The sequence below is a fragment of the Protopterus annectens genome, chromosome 13.part0 (genome assembly GCF_019279795.1).
Source record: "Protopterus annectens isolate FY-2018-M chromosome 13.part0, PAN1.0, whole genome shotgun sequence".
NCBI lineage: Eukaryota > Metazoa > Chordata > Ceratodontiformes > Protopteridae > Protopterus > Protopterus annectens.
In genome coordinates this window covers 75281064-75295273 of record NC_056747.1, presented here as the reverse complement: position 1 = coordinate 75295273, position 14210 = coordinate 75281064, and the positions used below count along the sequence as shown (strand labels likewise).

At 39.6% G+C, this 14210-nt stretch overlaps 1 protein-coding gene across 1 annotated transcript in view; it reads right to left on the bottom strand.

The window, feature by feature from the left end:
* Window positions 1–14210, bottom strand: part of CCDC124 (coiled-coil domain containing 124) — a 768284-nt gene that overhangs the window by 131396 nt on the left and 622678 nt on the right. The window contains exon 3 of the mRNA XM_044090633.1: window positions 11022–11136. Coding sequence (XP_043946568.1) covers window positions 11022–11136 — 115 coding nt within the window. The remainder of the gene's footprint in view (window positions 1–11021; window positions 11137–14210) is intronic.

Below are 14210 nucleotides of genomic sequence, written 5' to 3'. Positions count from 1 at the left end.
ATTTCAGATTTAAACACCTTAATTACTCTGTCTTTCATTAACCTCACATCTAAGTATGGTATTTCATCAACTCCAACCGTATGTGTGAATTTTAGAAAAGGGGTACACCCATTTAAATACCCTAGGAACTCGGGTATAACCTCTCCTGGCCCCTCCCAATACATAAAAATGTCATCCAAAAATTTCATATAACATGTGCAGTGGGAGAAATAGTTTTAATTAAATAAGTATTTTTTCTCTCACTGTAATATTACGATGTTAGCATATGTCCCCCCACAAGCTGAACCCATTGAGATGCCTTCTATTTGCAAAATAGTACTCCCTATCAAATAAGATAAAATTGTTATGCAAGACAATACTTAATAGGTGTTAAAATTTATTAATTTTTACCTGTGGTATATTCTTTACCAAGAGATATTCACAGAACCATTCTACCCCTGTCTTATGGGGTGTAACAGTACAGACGTATTTTACGTCTACAGTACTGAAATAACCACCTTCAGTATAATCCAATAGATGTATTCTCTGTAGAAAGTCCCACAAGTCTTTGCATTCACTCCTCTCTTCAGATACAAAATTCTTTAATATCCAAGTACCTTGCTATGGGTTGTATAACAGAACCACGGGCATCTGCAATGGGTCTCATGGTGGGGGGGGGGGGGGTCATGTAAATCTTTATGCAATTTAGGCAAACCAAACATACAAGAAACTTTTGGGTGGGGTACTAGAATGTAATTCAATTCTTCTATAGAAATACCCCCCTCTATAAAAAGGTAGTTAATTTCATTTTTTATCTTCCTTAATGCCCCGTTAAATTCATTAAGTGATACCCCTTTATAGAAACAACCTTCAAGTATATTTTTCATTTTCATAGCATATAGTTCCATGTTCATAACAGCAATCCCACCACCCTTGTCTGGTTTCATGACCCTGATCGCCCTATTACACTGAATGGACCTTAACTCATTCTCATCACTAGACAAATTCTGAGGTACATTTATAGGATTCAGGGTTCCTAAACTACGAAGATCAATTTCACACAGATGTTCAAATAACTGTAGGGAGGGGTGTATGGGGGGGTTTAGGTACTAGATACATAAAAGGGGTTCCTTGTTTAGCTTGCATTATAGATTCATAGGTAGGTACTAGGCTATCGGCCCAAGGACCTAAGTAAGCCTAGCCAATAAGGTTCCCTAGTTTACACCACCCAAGAAAGTTATTTTCCTGTGCCCCTGTCGAGCAGAGCCACAGAAGTGATCCCCGGGGTGTATTTCCTATTCCCTATCCACTTAAGTGCTAATGAGGAACTTTGCTTGACATAGATGGGTAGCTTGTTCCAGAGTATGGGAAGTCTCTGGGACAGGAATCTCTCTCTCCAGCATGTCCTGTTTATTGTGGTGACAAGGTTTAGGCCCCTAGAGCGTGTAGCTCGGAGGGACTGAGATTTCTTTAGGTGTAGCATGTCCAACAGCTCTGGGTTTGACATAGCTTTATATGTTAGGCAGAGATCACCTCGGAGTAGGCGATATGCTACGGAATAAAGCTGACGTTTTTTTGAGACGGTCAGTGTAGGGCATCTTTTGAGACTAGGAATCCTCTTTGTGAAGTACTTCTGTGGCCTTTCAAGCTGCTGCAGATGTCTTGTGAGGTACATTCCAAAAGGGGTATTGTACTCTACAACAGGTCTAATGAGTGTCGAGTAGAAGGGAACAATGACCTCTTTTTTCCTAGACGAGAACCCTTTGGTGATGAGGTGTGCCACGTAGGATTTCCTGATTACTGTGGCAATGTGGTTATCAAAGGAGAGACTACTGTCCACCTGGGTCCCCGGGTCTCATCATGCATTTGGCGTTAAGTAGACTGCCGCCTACGTGGTAGTTCATGGCACAGAGTTTTTACCAAAGGGGATGACAATGCACTTTTTGCCATTGAGCTTGAGGCCATGGGTCTGACAGCAGGCATCTGTCTCAGTGAGGCCCTTCTGTAGGATGTCCATACCATTTGGGGACTCATCTATGGCTCCTAGTTTGCAGTCATCTGCAAGCTTCATTAGCCAAAGGCCTTCTGTGTTAGCATGTAATTCAGAGAAGTAGATACCAAACAGGAGAGTTCCCAGGACCGAACCCTGTGGTACTCCACTTGTCACTGGTTTGAAGTCAGATTTGGAGTCTACAACTTTCATAGTGTGGGTTCTGTCAGTGAGCCAATTGGCAACCCATCTTGTGACGTAGGGATTTATACCTAGTTTAGTGAGTTTAGCTAGAATTCCAGAATGGGGGATGGTGTCGAAACCCTTGGCGAGGTCAAGATATGCTGTATGAATCACCTTACCCTTGTCTACAGCTTTGGTGACTGCCTCAAAGAAGTCTATCTGTTTTAGGAGGCATGATCTGCCTTACACAAACCCGAACTGAGTGGGGTCCAGAGTTTGGAGGTTACCAATGTCTTTGTTTATGAGTTCCACGAGGATACGTTCTATTGCCTTACAGACCAGGCTCGTTAGGCTAATATGGCGATAGTTCCCGGGATCAGTGATGGCTCCCCCCTTTGTGGAGTGGGATAACTGTTGCTGTGCACCACTCAGCAGGCACAAAGCCTGATGTCAGAATATGACTGAACATGGTGCTTAGGTGGGGAGCCAGTTCGTTCTGAAGTTCATGTAAAATGCAGCCTGGGATGTTGTCCGGTCCCATGGATGCTGTGTTTTTGGTTTTCGAGAGTGCAGCTTTTACCTTCGTAGTTGTGATTACAGGGACTCTGCATTCTTCCTGTATACAAGCAAAAGAAATCAACAATATATCCAGGGAAAGCAGGATCCAAACACAAATTCGATACTCTTTATTTGGACAAAAACAACGTGGTTGAGTGCTTTCATCTAAATATAAAGACTTCTTCAGAATGTAGTAAAATGAATCACACTCTCTTATATACTCAAAAAGCCCGCCTTTTCCAAAAAATCATTCAATTACTGCCCAATTAAAACTTGATTGATTAAATAACTTTGCCACACTAGATTGTGTACAATACTAAAATAAAAATACTGGTCTGTGATGCCTGTATTGTTTCACTGTCCTTGCCAATATGCTTGTATTAATGAAAAAACACAATAAAATACTGTTACTAATACATATGTCCTAAGACTAACAAATGTCCTTCCCAGTAATAAAGTTAATACAATCCAATGAGTGTCACACATAACAGAATAAAAATGTCTTTGTTAAAAAATAAAAAGTAATAACATGATTATTAAAATTCAAGACTGGTTCAGATGAAGAACTGTGAAGTACAATAATAATCATACCACAACATATTGTAGATGTTGTAAAAATGTATAAAAATATACATTAACTAAGTAAAAACACTAAGCAAAGGTGATCCTAGCATATTATATTCTTACTAATGGTTTGGTAGGGATCACTTCATTGAGACCAGGGGAGCTGGCAGCATTAAGTCGGATCTGCCATTTGATCTCCTTTTCACCTACCACTGCTTTGATACCCCCCCCCCTAGGATTGGGTAGAACTACTTCTAAAATAGCAAATTTAAAGCCAGTACAACCTGGACTGGTGGCTAGGTGACGGAACAATGCATTATTGACATCTTGTTTCTTAATACAGTAAATATGATCATAAATCCTATTTTTTAGCCGGCGGTCTGTCTTCCCCACATAACAGTTCCAACAGGAACAACATAATGCCAAATAAATCAAATGTTGGGTCTGACAGTTGCCACAGCAAAATCTCACCTTACTGCTGATATTGTTTTTCAAGGTGATAGTTGGTTCTTCAAAGATATATCTACAAAAACTGCAGTGCCCACATTTCCTGGTTCCTGATCTATTGACCATCCCTTTCCTTTGATAATTGGATTTTACTTCAATAATTCTTTTTAAATTAGTCCCCGTTTTGTATACAAACTGGGGTCTGTGTGATATTTTGTCTTTAACAGCATTATGACTTGTTAGTATGTTCCAATTAGAAGCGATTATTTCCTTAACCTCCTTAGTGTATTTACTGTATTTCAAGATACAGGCCTTCATGTAGTTGTCGTCCTTGGCATCTCTGTTGGTATTGTCACTATTTTGTCTCATGTTAGTAGTCTGCAATCCTACACCCAGAAGTGGTGGATATTTCTTACCCCATTCTTTGGAGACATACTGGATTATATCGTTGATCATTGGGATGGGATATCCTTTATCCCTAAATAAATGACCAATAAATGCCAGTTCCTTCAACATACACTCTTTCACAGATGTCATTCTGGCAGCTCTGATACACTGTCCCTTTACTATACTACGTTTGGTGGAGTATGAGTGGGCACTGTCAAAGTGAAGATATCCATTGCTGAATGTATCTTTCCTAAAAATCTTTGATTGGAAATATTGACCATCATTGTATATATATACGTCTAAATAGTTTATCCCCTCCTTAACAAACTGATAGGTAAACTTAAGATAACTGGTGGTTTGGTTCATGTAGTCAATAAAATTTTTGAGCATGTCTACATCTCCCTCCCACAAGACAAAAATGTCATCCAGGTATCTGACGTAAGTTTTAAAGTATTGTGTCCAAGGGGAATGTAAAATAAATTCCTCCTCCCAATCCAGTAGTACTAGATTCGCATACATGGGGGCACAGGCTGCCCCCATGGCAACACCAGTAGTTTGTCTGTAGTACTCCCCTTCATAATATATGTAATTGTGGTCTAGTACAATGTCAAGAAATTCAGTAAGTAAGGAGATGGCATCAAGATCAAGTCCACTAAATTTGCGTAGACTGTTGGTGAATCTATTGATGCCTTCGTCCTTGGGAATGCATGAAAAAAGGTCCTTGATATCGATGGTGACAAATATAAGGTGAGGACTCCACAAATCATGCTTAAATATTCCCAAGAATTCCCAATGATCTATAATTTTGGGAACAAGCTTACCAAAATTAAGACACTTCAAGTGGACAATTTATATTTGCGTAAATGCATTGACAGTGGCATAGTCCCGATGGGTTTGAGATTTTTTCAAGGAACCCATAGGGGTAGATATGAATATTGAGAATATTAAAATTTGTAATGAGATGTTTAATAGCTTTGGCAAACAGTTTATGGAGTTCATTGTGTCTTGCAACGACTCAAAACTCAGTACATTGGTTCATGAGGTTGAATGCATGAACAAAATTATTACTAAGGACATGTTGTTTCCTCAGTGGGAGAAACTTTATGGTAAACAATTTGATTATGCTGAAAACAATTGCAAAAAAGTGTTTGACAGGAAATGTAAAATTTCTTAGGGATATGCACCAATACGAGAATGGGATAGTGTATGGGTGGAACTCTAGACAGGAGAGGGAGACTAAAAAGGAGACTATACACGTTAAGAGACACGACACCACCAATTATTATCATCATGAGGATGATTTTTTAGAGGAGGAGAGGGAATACAACAATTGGCAGCCTACAGGTCGGAACAAGAGGGGCCAGAACAGATGGAACAAATACAGGAATTATTAGGACACTTTGTTGAAGCAAATACCAGTAACACCTGTAGTCACGATTTTGACAAACATCAGCAGGACACTACACACCACACTAGTGCACAGTTACTTAACAACATTATGCACATTAGTGGTGATGTTAAAATTTATAATTACAGTACTTATGAAACTCAATCTGACCTATTTCATGTCTTTTCTAAGGGAATGAAATTTATTCCGGACAAGTCTTTGGACCTTATTGACACTTTGAAGTCAAACTATTCCTCCGGAAGGTAAACCTTGGTGTATTTTTTCATAATAGTCTTCCACAGCAGGTATCCCCTGCTGACCTAAGGAAGAAAAGTTCTTTCACCCCTCCTATGCATAAAACACTGGGGTCTTTCGAAAAGGTGATCAATACACAATTGTATGATCTACACAATAAACACAAGGATAACAGCAAACACTTCGCTATGAGGAAACAAGCCAACACTGTCATCGACTCCTTATGTGAACAAAACATTAAGATTATGTCAGCTGACAAGGGGGGAGGAATAGTGTTATATGATCAAGAAAAATACACCAACAAAATCTTTGATCTTCTCAATAATTCTACACAGTATGAGGTATCCTCCCTGAATCAGGTGAACATAGCTCACCGGAGAATAGATTCCTACTTAGAGGAGTTTTTACTTGATGACAGAATTAGTGAAGACCTGTACAAGTTTCTTAGAGTAGAATTTCCTATATTGGCAACCATCACAGGGATCCCTAAAGTTCATAAGGATCCATTGGATCCCCCGTTCAGGCCGATTATTTCTGGGAGTCTGAGTAAAGCTTTCCCTTTTGGTAAGGTCATTGACCACAGACTCAAGCACATGTACAGTGTGACAGCTCACATCATGAAAGACTCTTGGGAATATTTAAGCATGATTTGTGGAGTCCTCACCTTATATTTGTCACCATCGATATCCAGGACCTTTTTTCATGCATTCCCAAGGACGAAGGCATCAGTAGATTCACCAACAGTCTACGCAAATTTAGTGGACTTGATCTTGATGCCATCTCCTTACTTACTGAATTTCTGGACATTGTACTAGACCACAGTTACATATATTATGAAGGGGAGTACTACAGACAAACTACTGGTGTGGCCATGGGGGCAGCCTGTGCCCCCATGTATGCGAATCTAGTACTACTGGATTGGGAGGAGGAATTTATTTTACATTCCCCTTGGACACAATACTTTAAAACTTACGTCAGATACCTGGATGACATTTTTGTCTTGTGGGAGGGAGATGTAGACATGCTCAAAAATTTTATTGACTACATGAACCAAACCACCAGTTATCTTAAGTTTACCTATCAGTTTGATAAGGAGGGGATAAACTATTTAGACGTATATATACATATACAATGATGGTCAATATTTCCAATCAAAGATTTTTAGGAAAGATACATTCAGCAATGGATATCTTCACTTTGACAGTGCCCACTCATACTCCACCAAACGTAGTATAGTAAAGGGACAGTGTATCAGAGCTGCCAGAATGACATCTGTGAAAGAGTGTATGTTGAAGGAACTGGCATTTATTGGTCATTTATTTAGGGATAAAGGATATCCCATCCCAATGATCAACGATATAATCCAATATGTCTCCAAAGAATGGGGAAAGAAATATCCACCACTTCTGGGTGTAGGATTGCAGACTACTAACATGAGACAAAATAGTGACAATACCAACAGAGATGCCAAGGACGACAACTACATGAAGGCCTGTATCTTGAAATACAGTAAATACACTAAGGAGGTTAAGGAAATAATCACTTCTAATTGGAACATACTAACAAGTGATGATGCTATTAAAGACAAAATATCACACAGACCCCAGTTTGTATACAAAACGGGGACTAATTTAAAAAGAATTATTGAAGTAAAATCCAATTATCAAAGGAAAGGGATGATCAATAGATCAGGAACCAGGAAATGTGGGCACTGCAATTTTTGTAGATATATCTTTGAAGAACAAACTATCACCTTGAAAAACAATATCAGCAGTAAGGTGAGATTTTGCTGTTGCAACTGTCAGACCCAACATTTGATTTATTTGGCATTATGTTGTTCCTGTTGGAACTATTACGTGGGGAAGACAGACCGCCGGCTAAAAAATAGGATTTATGATCATATTTACTGTATTAAGAAACAAGATGTCAATAATGCCTTGTTCCGTCACCTAGCCACCAGTCCAGGTTGTACTTGCTTTAAATTTGCTATTTTAGAAGTAGTTCTACCCAATCCTAGGGGGGGGGGGTATCAAAGCAGTGGTAGGTGAAAAGGAGATCAAATGGCAGATCCGACTTAATGCTGCCAGCTCCCCTGGTCTCAATGAAGTGATCCCTACCAAACCATTAGTAAGAATATAATATGCTAGGATCACCTTTGCTTAGTGTTTTTACTTAGTTACTGTATATTTTTATACATTTTTACAACATCTACAATATGTTGTGGTATGATTATTATTGTACTTCACAGTTCTTCATCTGAACCAGTCTTGAATTTTAATAATCATGTTATTACTTTTTATTTTTTAACAAAGACATTTTTATTCTGTTATGTGTGACACTCATTGGATTGTATTAACTTTATTACTGGGAAGGACATTTGTTAGTCTTAGGACATATGTATTAGTAACAGTATTTTATTGTTTTTTCATTAATACAAGCATATTGGCAAGGACAGTGAAACAATACAGGCATCACAGACCAGTATTTTTATTTTAGTATTGTACACAATCTAGTGTGGCAAAGTTATTTAATCAATCAAGTTTTAATTGGGCAGTAATTGAATGATTTTTTGGAAAAGGCAGGCTTTTTGAGTATATAAGAGAGTGTGATTCATTTTACTACGTTCTGAAGAAGTCTTTATATTTAGATGAAAGCGCTCAACCACGTTGTTTTTGTCCAAATAAAGAGTATCGAATTTGTGTTTGGATCCTGGTTTTCCTTGGATATATTGTTGATTTCTTTTGCTTGTGACCAGTTGGATTCAAGGAAAAACTTTTTTTGTGCAATTCTTCCTGTATAGTTATGGCCCCTTTAGGGGGTGAGAGGGGGGTAAAGTTAACACTGAACTTGCCAGAACGTTGGCAATATCAGTTGGTTCTGTAATTTTCATGCCGTTGTTTTGTAATTCAGAGCAGACCTGGGTGTTGCCATGGATATTCTTGAAATAGCTATAGAATGCTTTGTGGTTGTCCCTAAAATCAGTGGCAATTTTGTTTTCGTAGATAGCTTTGGAGGATCTTATAAGGGATCTCAGCTTCTTACTGAGGCTGACCAGAGAACTCCTCCACTCATGGGATTTTACTCTCTTCTGCAACAGTTTCGTCCTTCTGTTGTAGAGTTTGTTTACGGCAGGGGACCATCAGATTGGCTTCCTTTTTTTGGAAGATAGTGTATTGGTTCTGTTTGGGATAGCATGATCCATGCACTCATGTAAGTGCTTATAGAGTGCATCTGTGTAGGATTCAGCAGTCATAACTGTATTGCCCATCTGCATGGGTGTCATGAAGTTTGCCAATTCTGTCTTAAGAACCATGAAGTTGGCTTTGGAGAACTTTTTTACTGTGATTTCCTTAATGGGGGGCAGGGGCAGGATGTGGATATCTAGGGTGATTAGCTTATGGTCGGATATGACCAACGAGGAGCTGACTTCAGGTGTGGAACACCAGTCACTCATATTGGTAATGTCTAGGTCTAGGATACTGTTGCCCCTGGTGGGGGTGTGGATAAGTTGATCCAGGGCATTGGAATTTATAAATTACAGAAAGCTTTGAATGAAGGAGTTGGTACATGAGTAGTTTTCCCAGTTAATGGTGGGGTAGTTCAAATCGCCCATTATTAGGGTGTCTGGTTGAACCCTAATATTTTCCAGTACATCAAGAAAAGAGGAGTGGGAATCCTGGGGCATGGCAGGGGATGTGCAACAAGCTACAATTTGGACTGCAGTTTTGCCAGGAGTTAGTTGCACTTGGATAACCTCAGATGCATTACACCTCCGCCTTTGGTGTTCTGGTCCAGGTTACATGGCCGAAAAGTGTGGTACAAGTTATAGCCTGGTAATGCAGGGGTGCTCTCTGGAGCCTTGAACCAGGTCTCAGTCACTGCACAGATATCGATGTTCTCCATTTTAAGGAGTGTCTCAAGGGAGTGCATTTTGAGATTTAGAGTTCCAACATCAAGTAGCATTACCCTCAGTTTTTGCTTACCTGTTCCTGTTACGGTGGTGAATTTGTCATTTGAACCTTGCCTAAAGGGGCAGCAAGAGCCTTAGCCAGTATCCGGAATCCCAGGGGTGACAGGTGCAGGCCATCTCTAGCAAAGCATCGTGGTCCGTCGAACATGTCGTCCCAGGCAGATACTGGATCCCCTTAGAATGACACCAGAAGCTTAACCAATTGTTGAGGTCAATCATTTTGTCCTTATACTGCGGTATCACTCTGGGTGATGGCAGGATGCTATTCAGGGCTAGGGTCCTACCTTCCTGGGCTACAAGATTGGAGAGCTCTTCCATGTCTCTTTTCATGTAGTCCAGGGAGGTACGTCTCAGGTCATTCACATCAACATGGACAATGACAGAGTTATATCTGTACTTGTTGTGGAGTGGCCTGAGTGCGTGGGTTATGTGGCAGATCCTGGCATCAGACAGGCAGCTGACAGTAACCTTCTCCTTGTTTAACCTGTTGAGTGGGACATCAGTGTGCCTGACTATAGAGTCAGCTATGACTAGTGTGTTGTTTTGCCTTATGGGCTGGGGTTGAGTGGCACACTGAGTCTGTAGGCTATGTGTCATTTGGGTTGTGTTGGGGTGTGGAGGTTGCTTACGTTTCTACTTTGGAGGTCTCTGTTGCTTGAGCAGATTATTATTGAGAGCCTCCGTGAATGTTTTTGTGTTTCTATGTGTGGATTTTGGTGGTGTAGGTTTAGTGGGACTATGTGATGGAGTGTGGTGTGGTGCAAGTGTTTACCTTCTCCTCTTGACTGTCAAGTTCAGTCTTGGTTGGAGAGAGCTTTACCTCCAGTTTGGCTAGATAAGTGCATCTCTCACAGGTTGTAATGCTGGGTGGTAGGAGGACAGGGTTGTCTGTGTACATGAGGAAATTGCTACATTGCCCCAATTAACTTACCCTCCATTTCTTTCTACAGATCTGTAAATAATTTAATAAACAGTCAGTTTATTAATGTAGAACCTTTCTTCTATCATATTCCTGAATTCTAACCACCATTCATTTTCTCTCATGTTGTCCTCTACTACCTTGACCATTACACTACATCTGTATGTATGCAAATTCCTGGTTTCTGCTTCCTCCATAGTGAAGCCTTTTACTTCACCGGCTGATTCTCAGATCAGACACACTTTATGCCTATGCTTACCTGATGATGAAAGCGAATAAAATGAAGGAAAAGAAAAGGCAATTCTCACCAATTACATGCATACAACTCTTCTCATGCACAAAAAAAAAAAAAAAAAAAAAAAAAAAAAGATGATTACGGTACCTCAGGACAGCTATAGCTTCTTCAATGGTTCTGGCTTCAACAGTTCCTTCCTCCAAGACTATTCTGTTTATATTTTCCTCCAGTGGAACTTCAAGGTGGGACTTTGTTTTCTCAACTAAAACAATAACAAAAAAGATAAGTAACCCATAGAACCGATTTTCAAATCAAGATATTTTTAACCTTTAAAGATTTTTATGGAAATTTAAGGAAGGCCTACAAGTACATTGTGCACAAATGCATCAGACAGTAACCACATTTATTTTTTTTAAGCTAAATATCTGTAGGGCTCCACCTTACTGCAGCTCTAAAAAATAAGATACCATATGACCCAGTTAACTTCCTAATTAGTATTGTGTAATGTGGCTGAGCTTTTTGATGGCTTCTTTTGGTCATATGCTTAGTAAGGCCTTATGAACGCAAGTATTTCATTAAGTATGTACACTTTCAAATCAGATGAATGTACCAACAAATTCCGAATCCAATGAACCTTAGAAGCACTGGCTACACAACTTAAATGTTTAAAATAACTAAGCACTAGCTTATACAAAAAGAAAAAGGGTAGCAGAAAAAGTAAGGCCTTTAAATATCAGCTACAGGAAAAACAGAACCATTATTATTTTATCAAGAGGGGACCCTCCTTGATGGTTCCTACTTTTATACTGATAAGTAGTGAACTACACACTTGCCTGAACTACTAACAACTGAGGCTAGATGAAGCAATCTCAATCAAAAAGAGATGGTGGGAGATTACCTCGGATCCAGCAAAAAGTGTCCTACTCAGTCAACTAATACTTTAAAGTATATGTCTCTCATATCCAACAGTGGGGACATTCTCTGAGAAGTCCTAAAACTGGACCACATAGCAGGTAGTAAGCCATCAGCACTGAAGAAGCTAAAGGACTGCTGAAAGGTCAACATTCAGAAGACGGAGTCCTGAAGTACAGACATATCAAAGGACACCTAACCTCAGGCTTTAATATCTTGAACTTGACTTCAGAAGTATGCACTACTGACCAAGTAGAATACCAATGATGCAGATGTCTGCAAAGGATATATTACTAAAACAAGCAATGGTGGCAGTGACAGCCCTTTCAACTAGTAAGCAAAAGATGATATGAAAAGGGCTTGTTTGGCAAATGTTAGCCTTTCCCCTCCAAGTTGCAAAGGAGAAACAGCTGTGTGGTCTTCTAAATTCAAGCACCTGCTTCAGATAAAAACTCAACTGGCAGTAGATATCCACAGTGTGACAGACTCGCTGCTCTGTTTCTTGGCCTTGTGAAAAGAAAAGTAAATGAACATAATCATTTAAGAATAATTCAGAGAATACTTTCATGAAGAAATGGGGGGTAGTCCTAACAGATACCAGATCCCTGTGGAAGGGGATCTAAAATTCCCCTCCAAAAAAGAACACCTACAGTTTTGAAATACTGTCAAAACACAAGAAAATGCATCAGTAAATAAAGTATTTTCCTAGAAACTAATTTCAGTGCTACTAGCTCTGCTCAACAAGCCTGAACATTTGATAGGCAAGCCTTTACATCACGAATAATACTAGGCAGGCGATCATGAGGTCCATAAGATGCCTAAGCCACATACACTTTTAAGCAGGCACACAGAAAAGTTTCTGCCTCCCTTTTCAAGCACTTAACACTTAAAAGCAGAGTTGTACATGACAGTCCTGGTGTAAATTTATATCTACCTACCCAATCAAAACTGGCCTTAAAGGTAACCAAACTTCAAATCGCTTGGAGACTAAGGGTTCTTCTAAGGACTGTGAAGTTAACAGCGCTTCTTAATGAAATTGTTTTGTTAGCCTGCTGTGCAGGGCCATCATTTTGTCCTCCTTAAGGTCATAAGGAACAGAAACAGCATATATTTTGACCTTGAAATAAATGAAGTCTAATTCAAAAAGGTAACCAGGAAAAGCCGAAAGACATTACTTACCAAAGACAGGTCAGGAGCAACTGTAAGCTGAACAAAGTGAGTGCTGTATGATGTACCACTGAAAGAGACAGCAGATCCATTTGAGGGAACAGAGCTGCTGCATGGAATACTCACTGGTGGCTGCTTCTGAAACACCTGCATGAAACCCTGGTAGAATTTTATTTTCTTAATTAAAAATGATCTGGGATAGAGCCCTGATCACAAATGACCGATTTCAGTCTCAGCCTGGGAAAGCACTAAAGTTAGACAAATGCGGAGATGTTTTGCAAGAGGTAAACTATATTGTTAAGAATATACAGGAATTATTTACAGTAATAGAAATAAATATACATAAAGGCAAAGTCGGAGAAAGCTGAGTAGGTATATAGAACATGCTTGCAGTGTTACTTACAGTTACATATAAATTAATATACGTTTTAACTGACATATAAATGGCTGAGACTTGGTATAATGGTTAAAGTGTTTACCACACAGAGAGAAAGTACAGGGCTTGATTCTCAACTTTGAAAGGGAAACTGGCTAGGCTTAAAATGCCTCTCAAGGCACTTAGTTGGCATAATGGTTAAGGTCTTTACATAACAGATTCATGGTACAGGGTTTAATTCTGACTTCTAGTTATTGGCTAGGCTTGTAATGGTCTGCAGACCACTAGCCTAGTATTTACATATGAACAGAAATTTTAAGTATGGAGGGTTACAGAAGAAGAAACAAGGAACGTGCCAATAAGTGGGGGTTTATGGCTTGACTAGGTTACATTTGAGATATATACTTGCATTTTGGATGGAGCAGTGGTTGCGTTGTCGCCTCACAGCAAGAGGTTCTCCTATTCGAGTCTTAGCTGAGGTGCCTTCTGCACAGAGTCTGCATGTCCACCCTGTATTCAAGTAGGTTTCCTTTGTGTACTCCAGTTTCCTGCCACCTTACAAAGACATGCATCTGGAGCATTTCTCCCTGGGCCTCCACTGAAAATTGGCTTTATTCCAAGTCGGACTTTCCCAGTAAACAAATGTTAAATAAATTTTACCATTTTCAGGCAGCACACTGTTAGCTGAGAACAGAATTTCAGGCAACAGGATGTGACTAAGTGAGGTTATGTAATCCAGGATTTTTTGGACCTATAGAAAAAGTGACTTCTGCACTGCAGTTTAGTCTGAGGAGCCTGTAATGAGGGAACAAAATGGTCAAGTTCTCTAAGGATGGGAAGTCTCACATTAGCCCAGAAGCTACTAGAAACAGGATAAACAT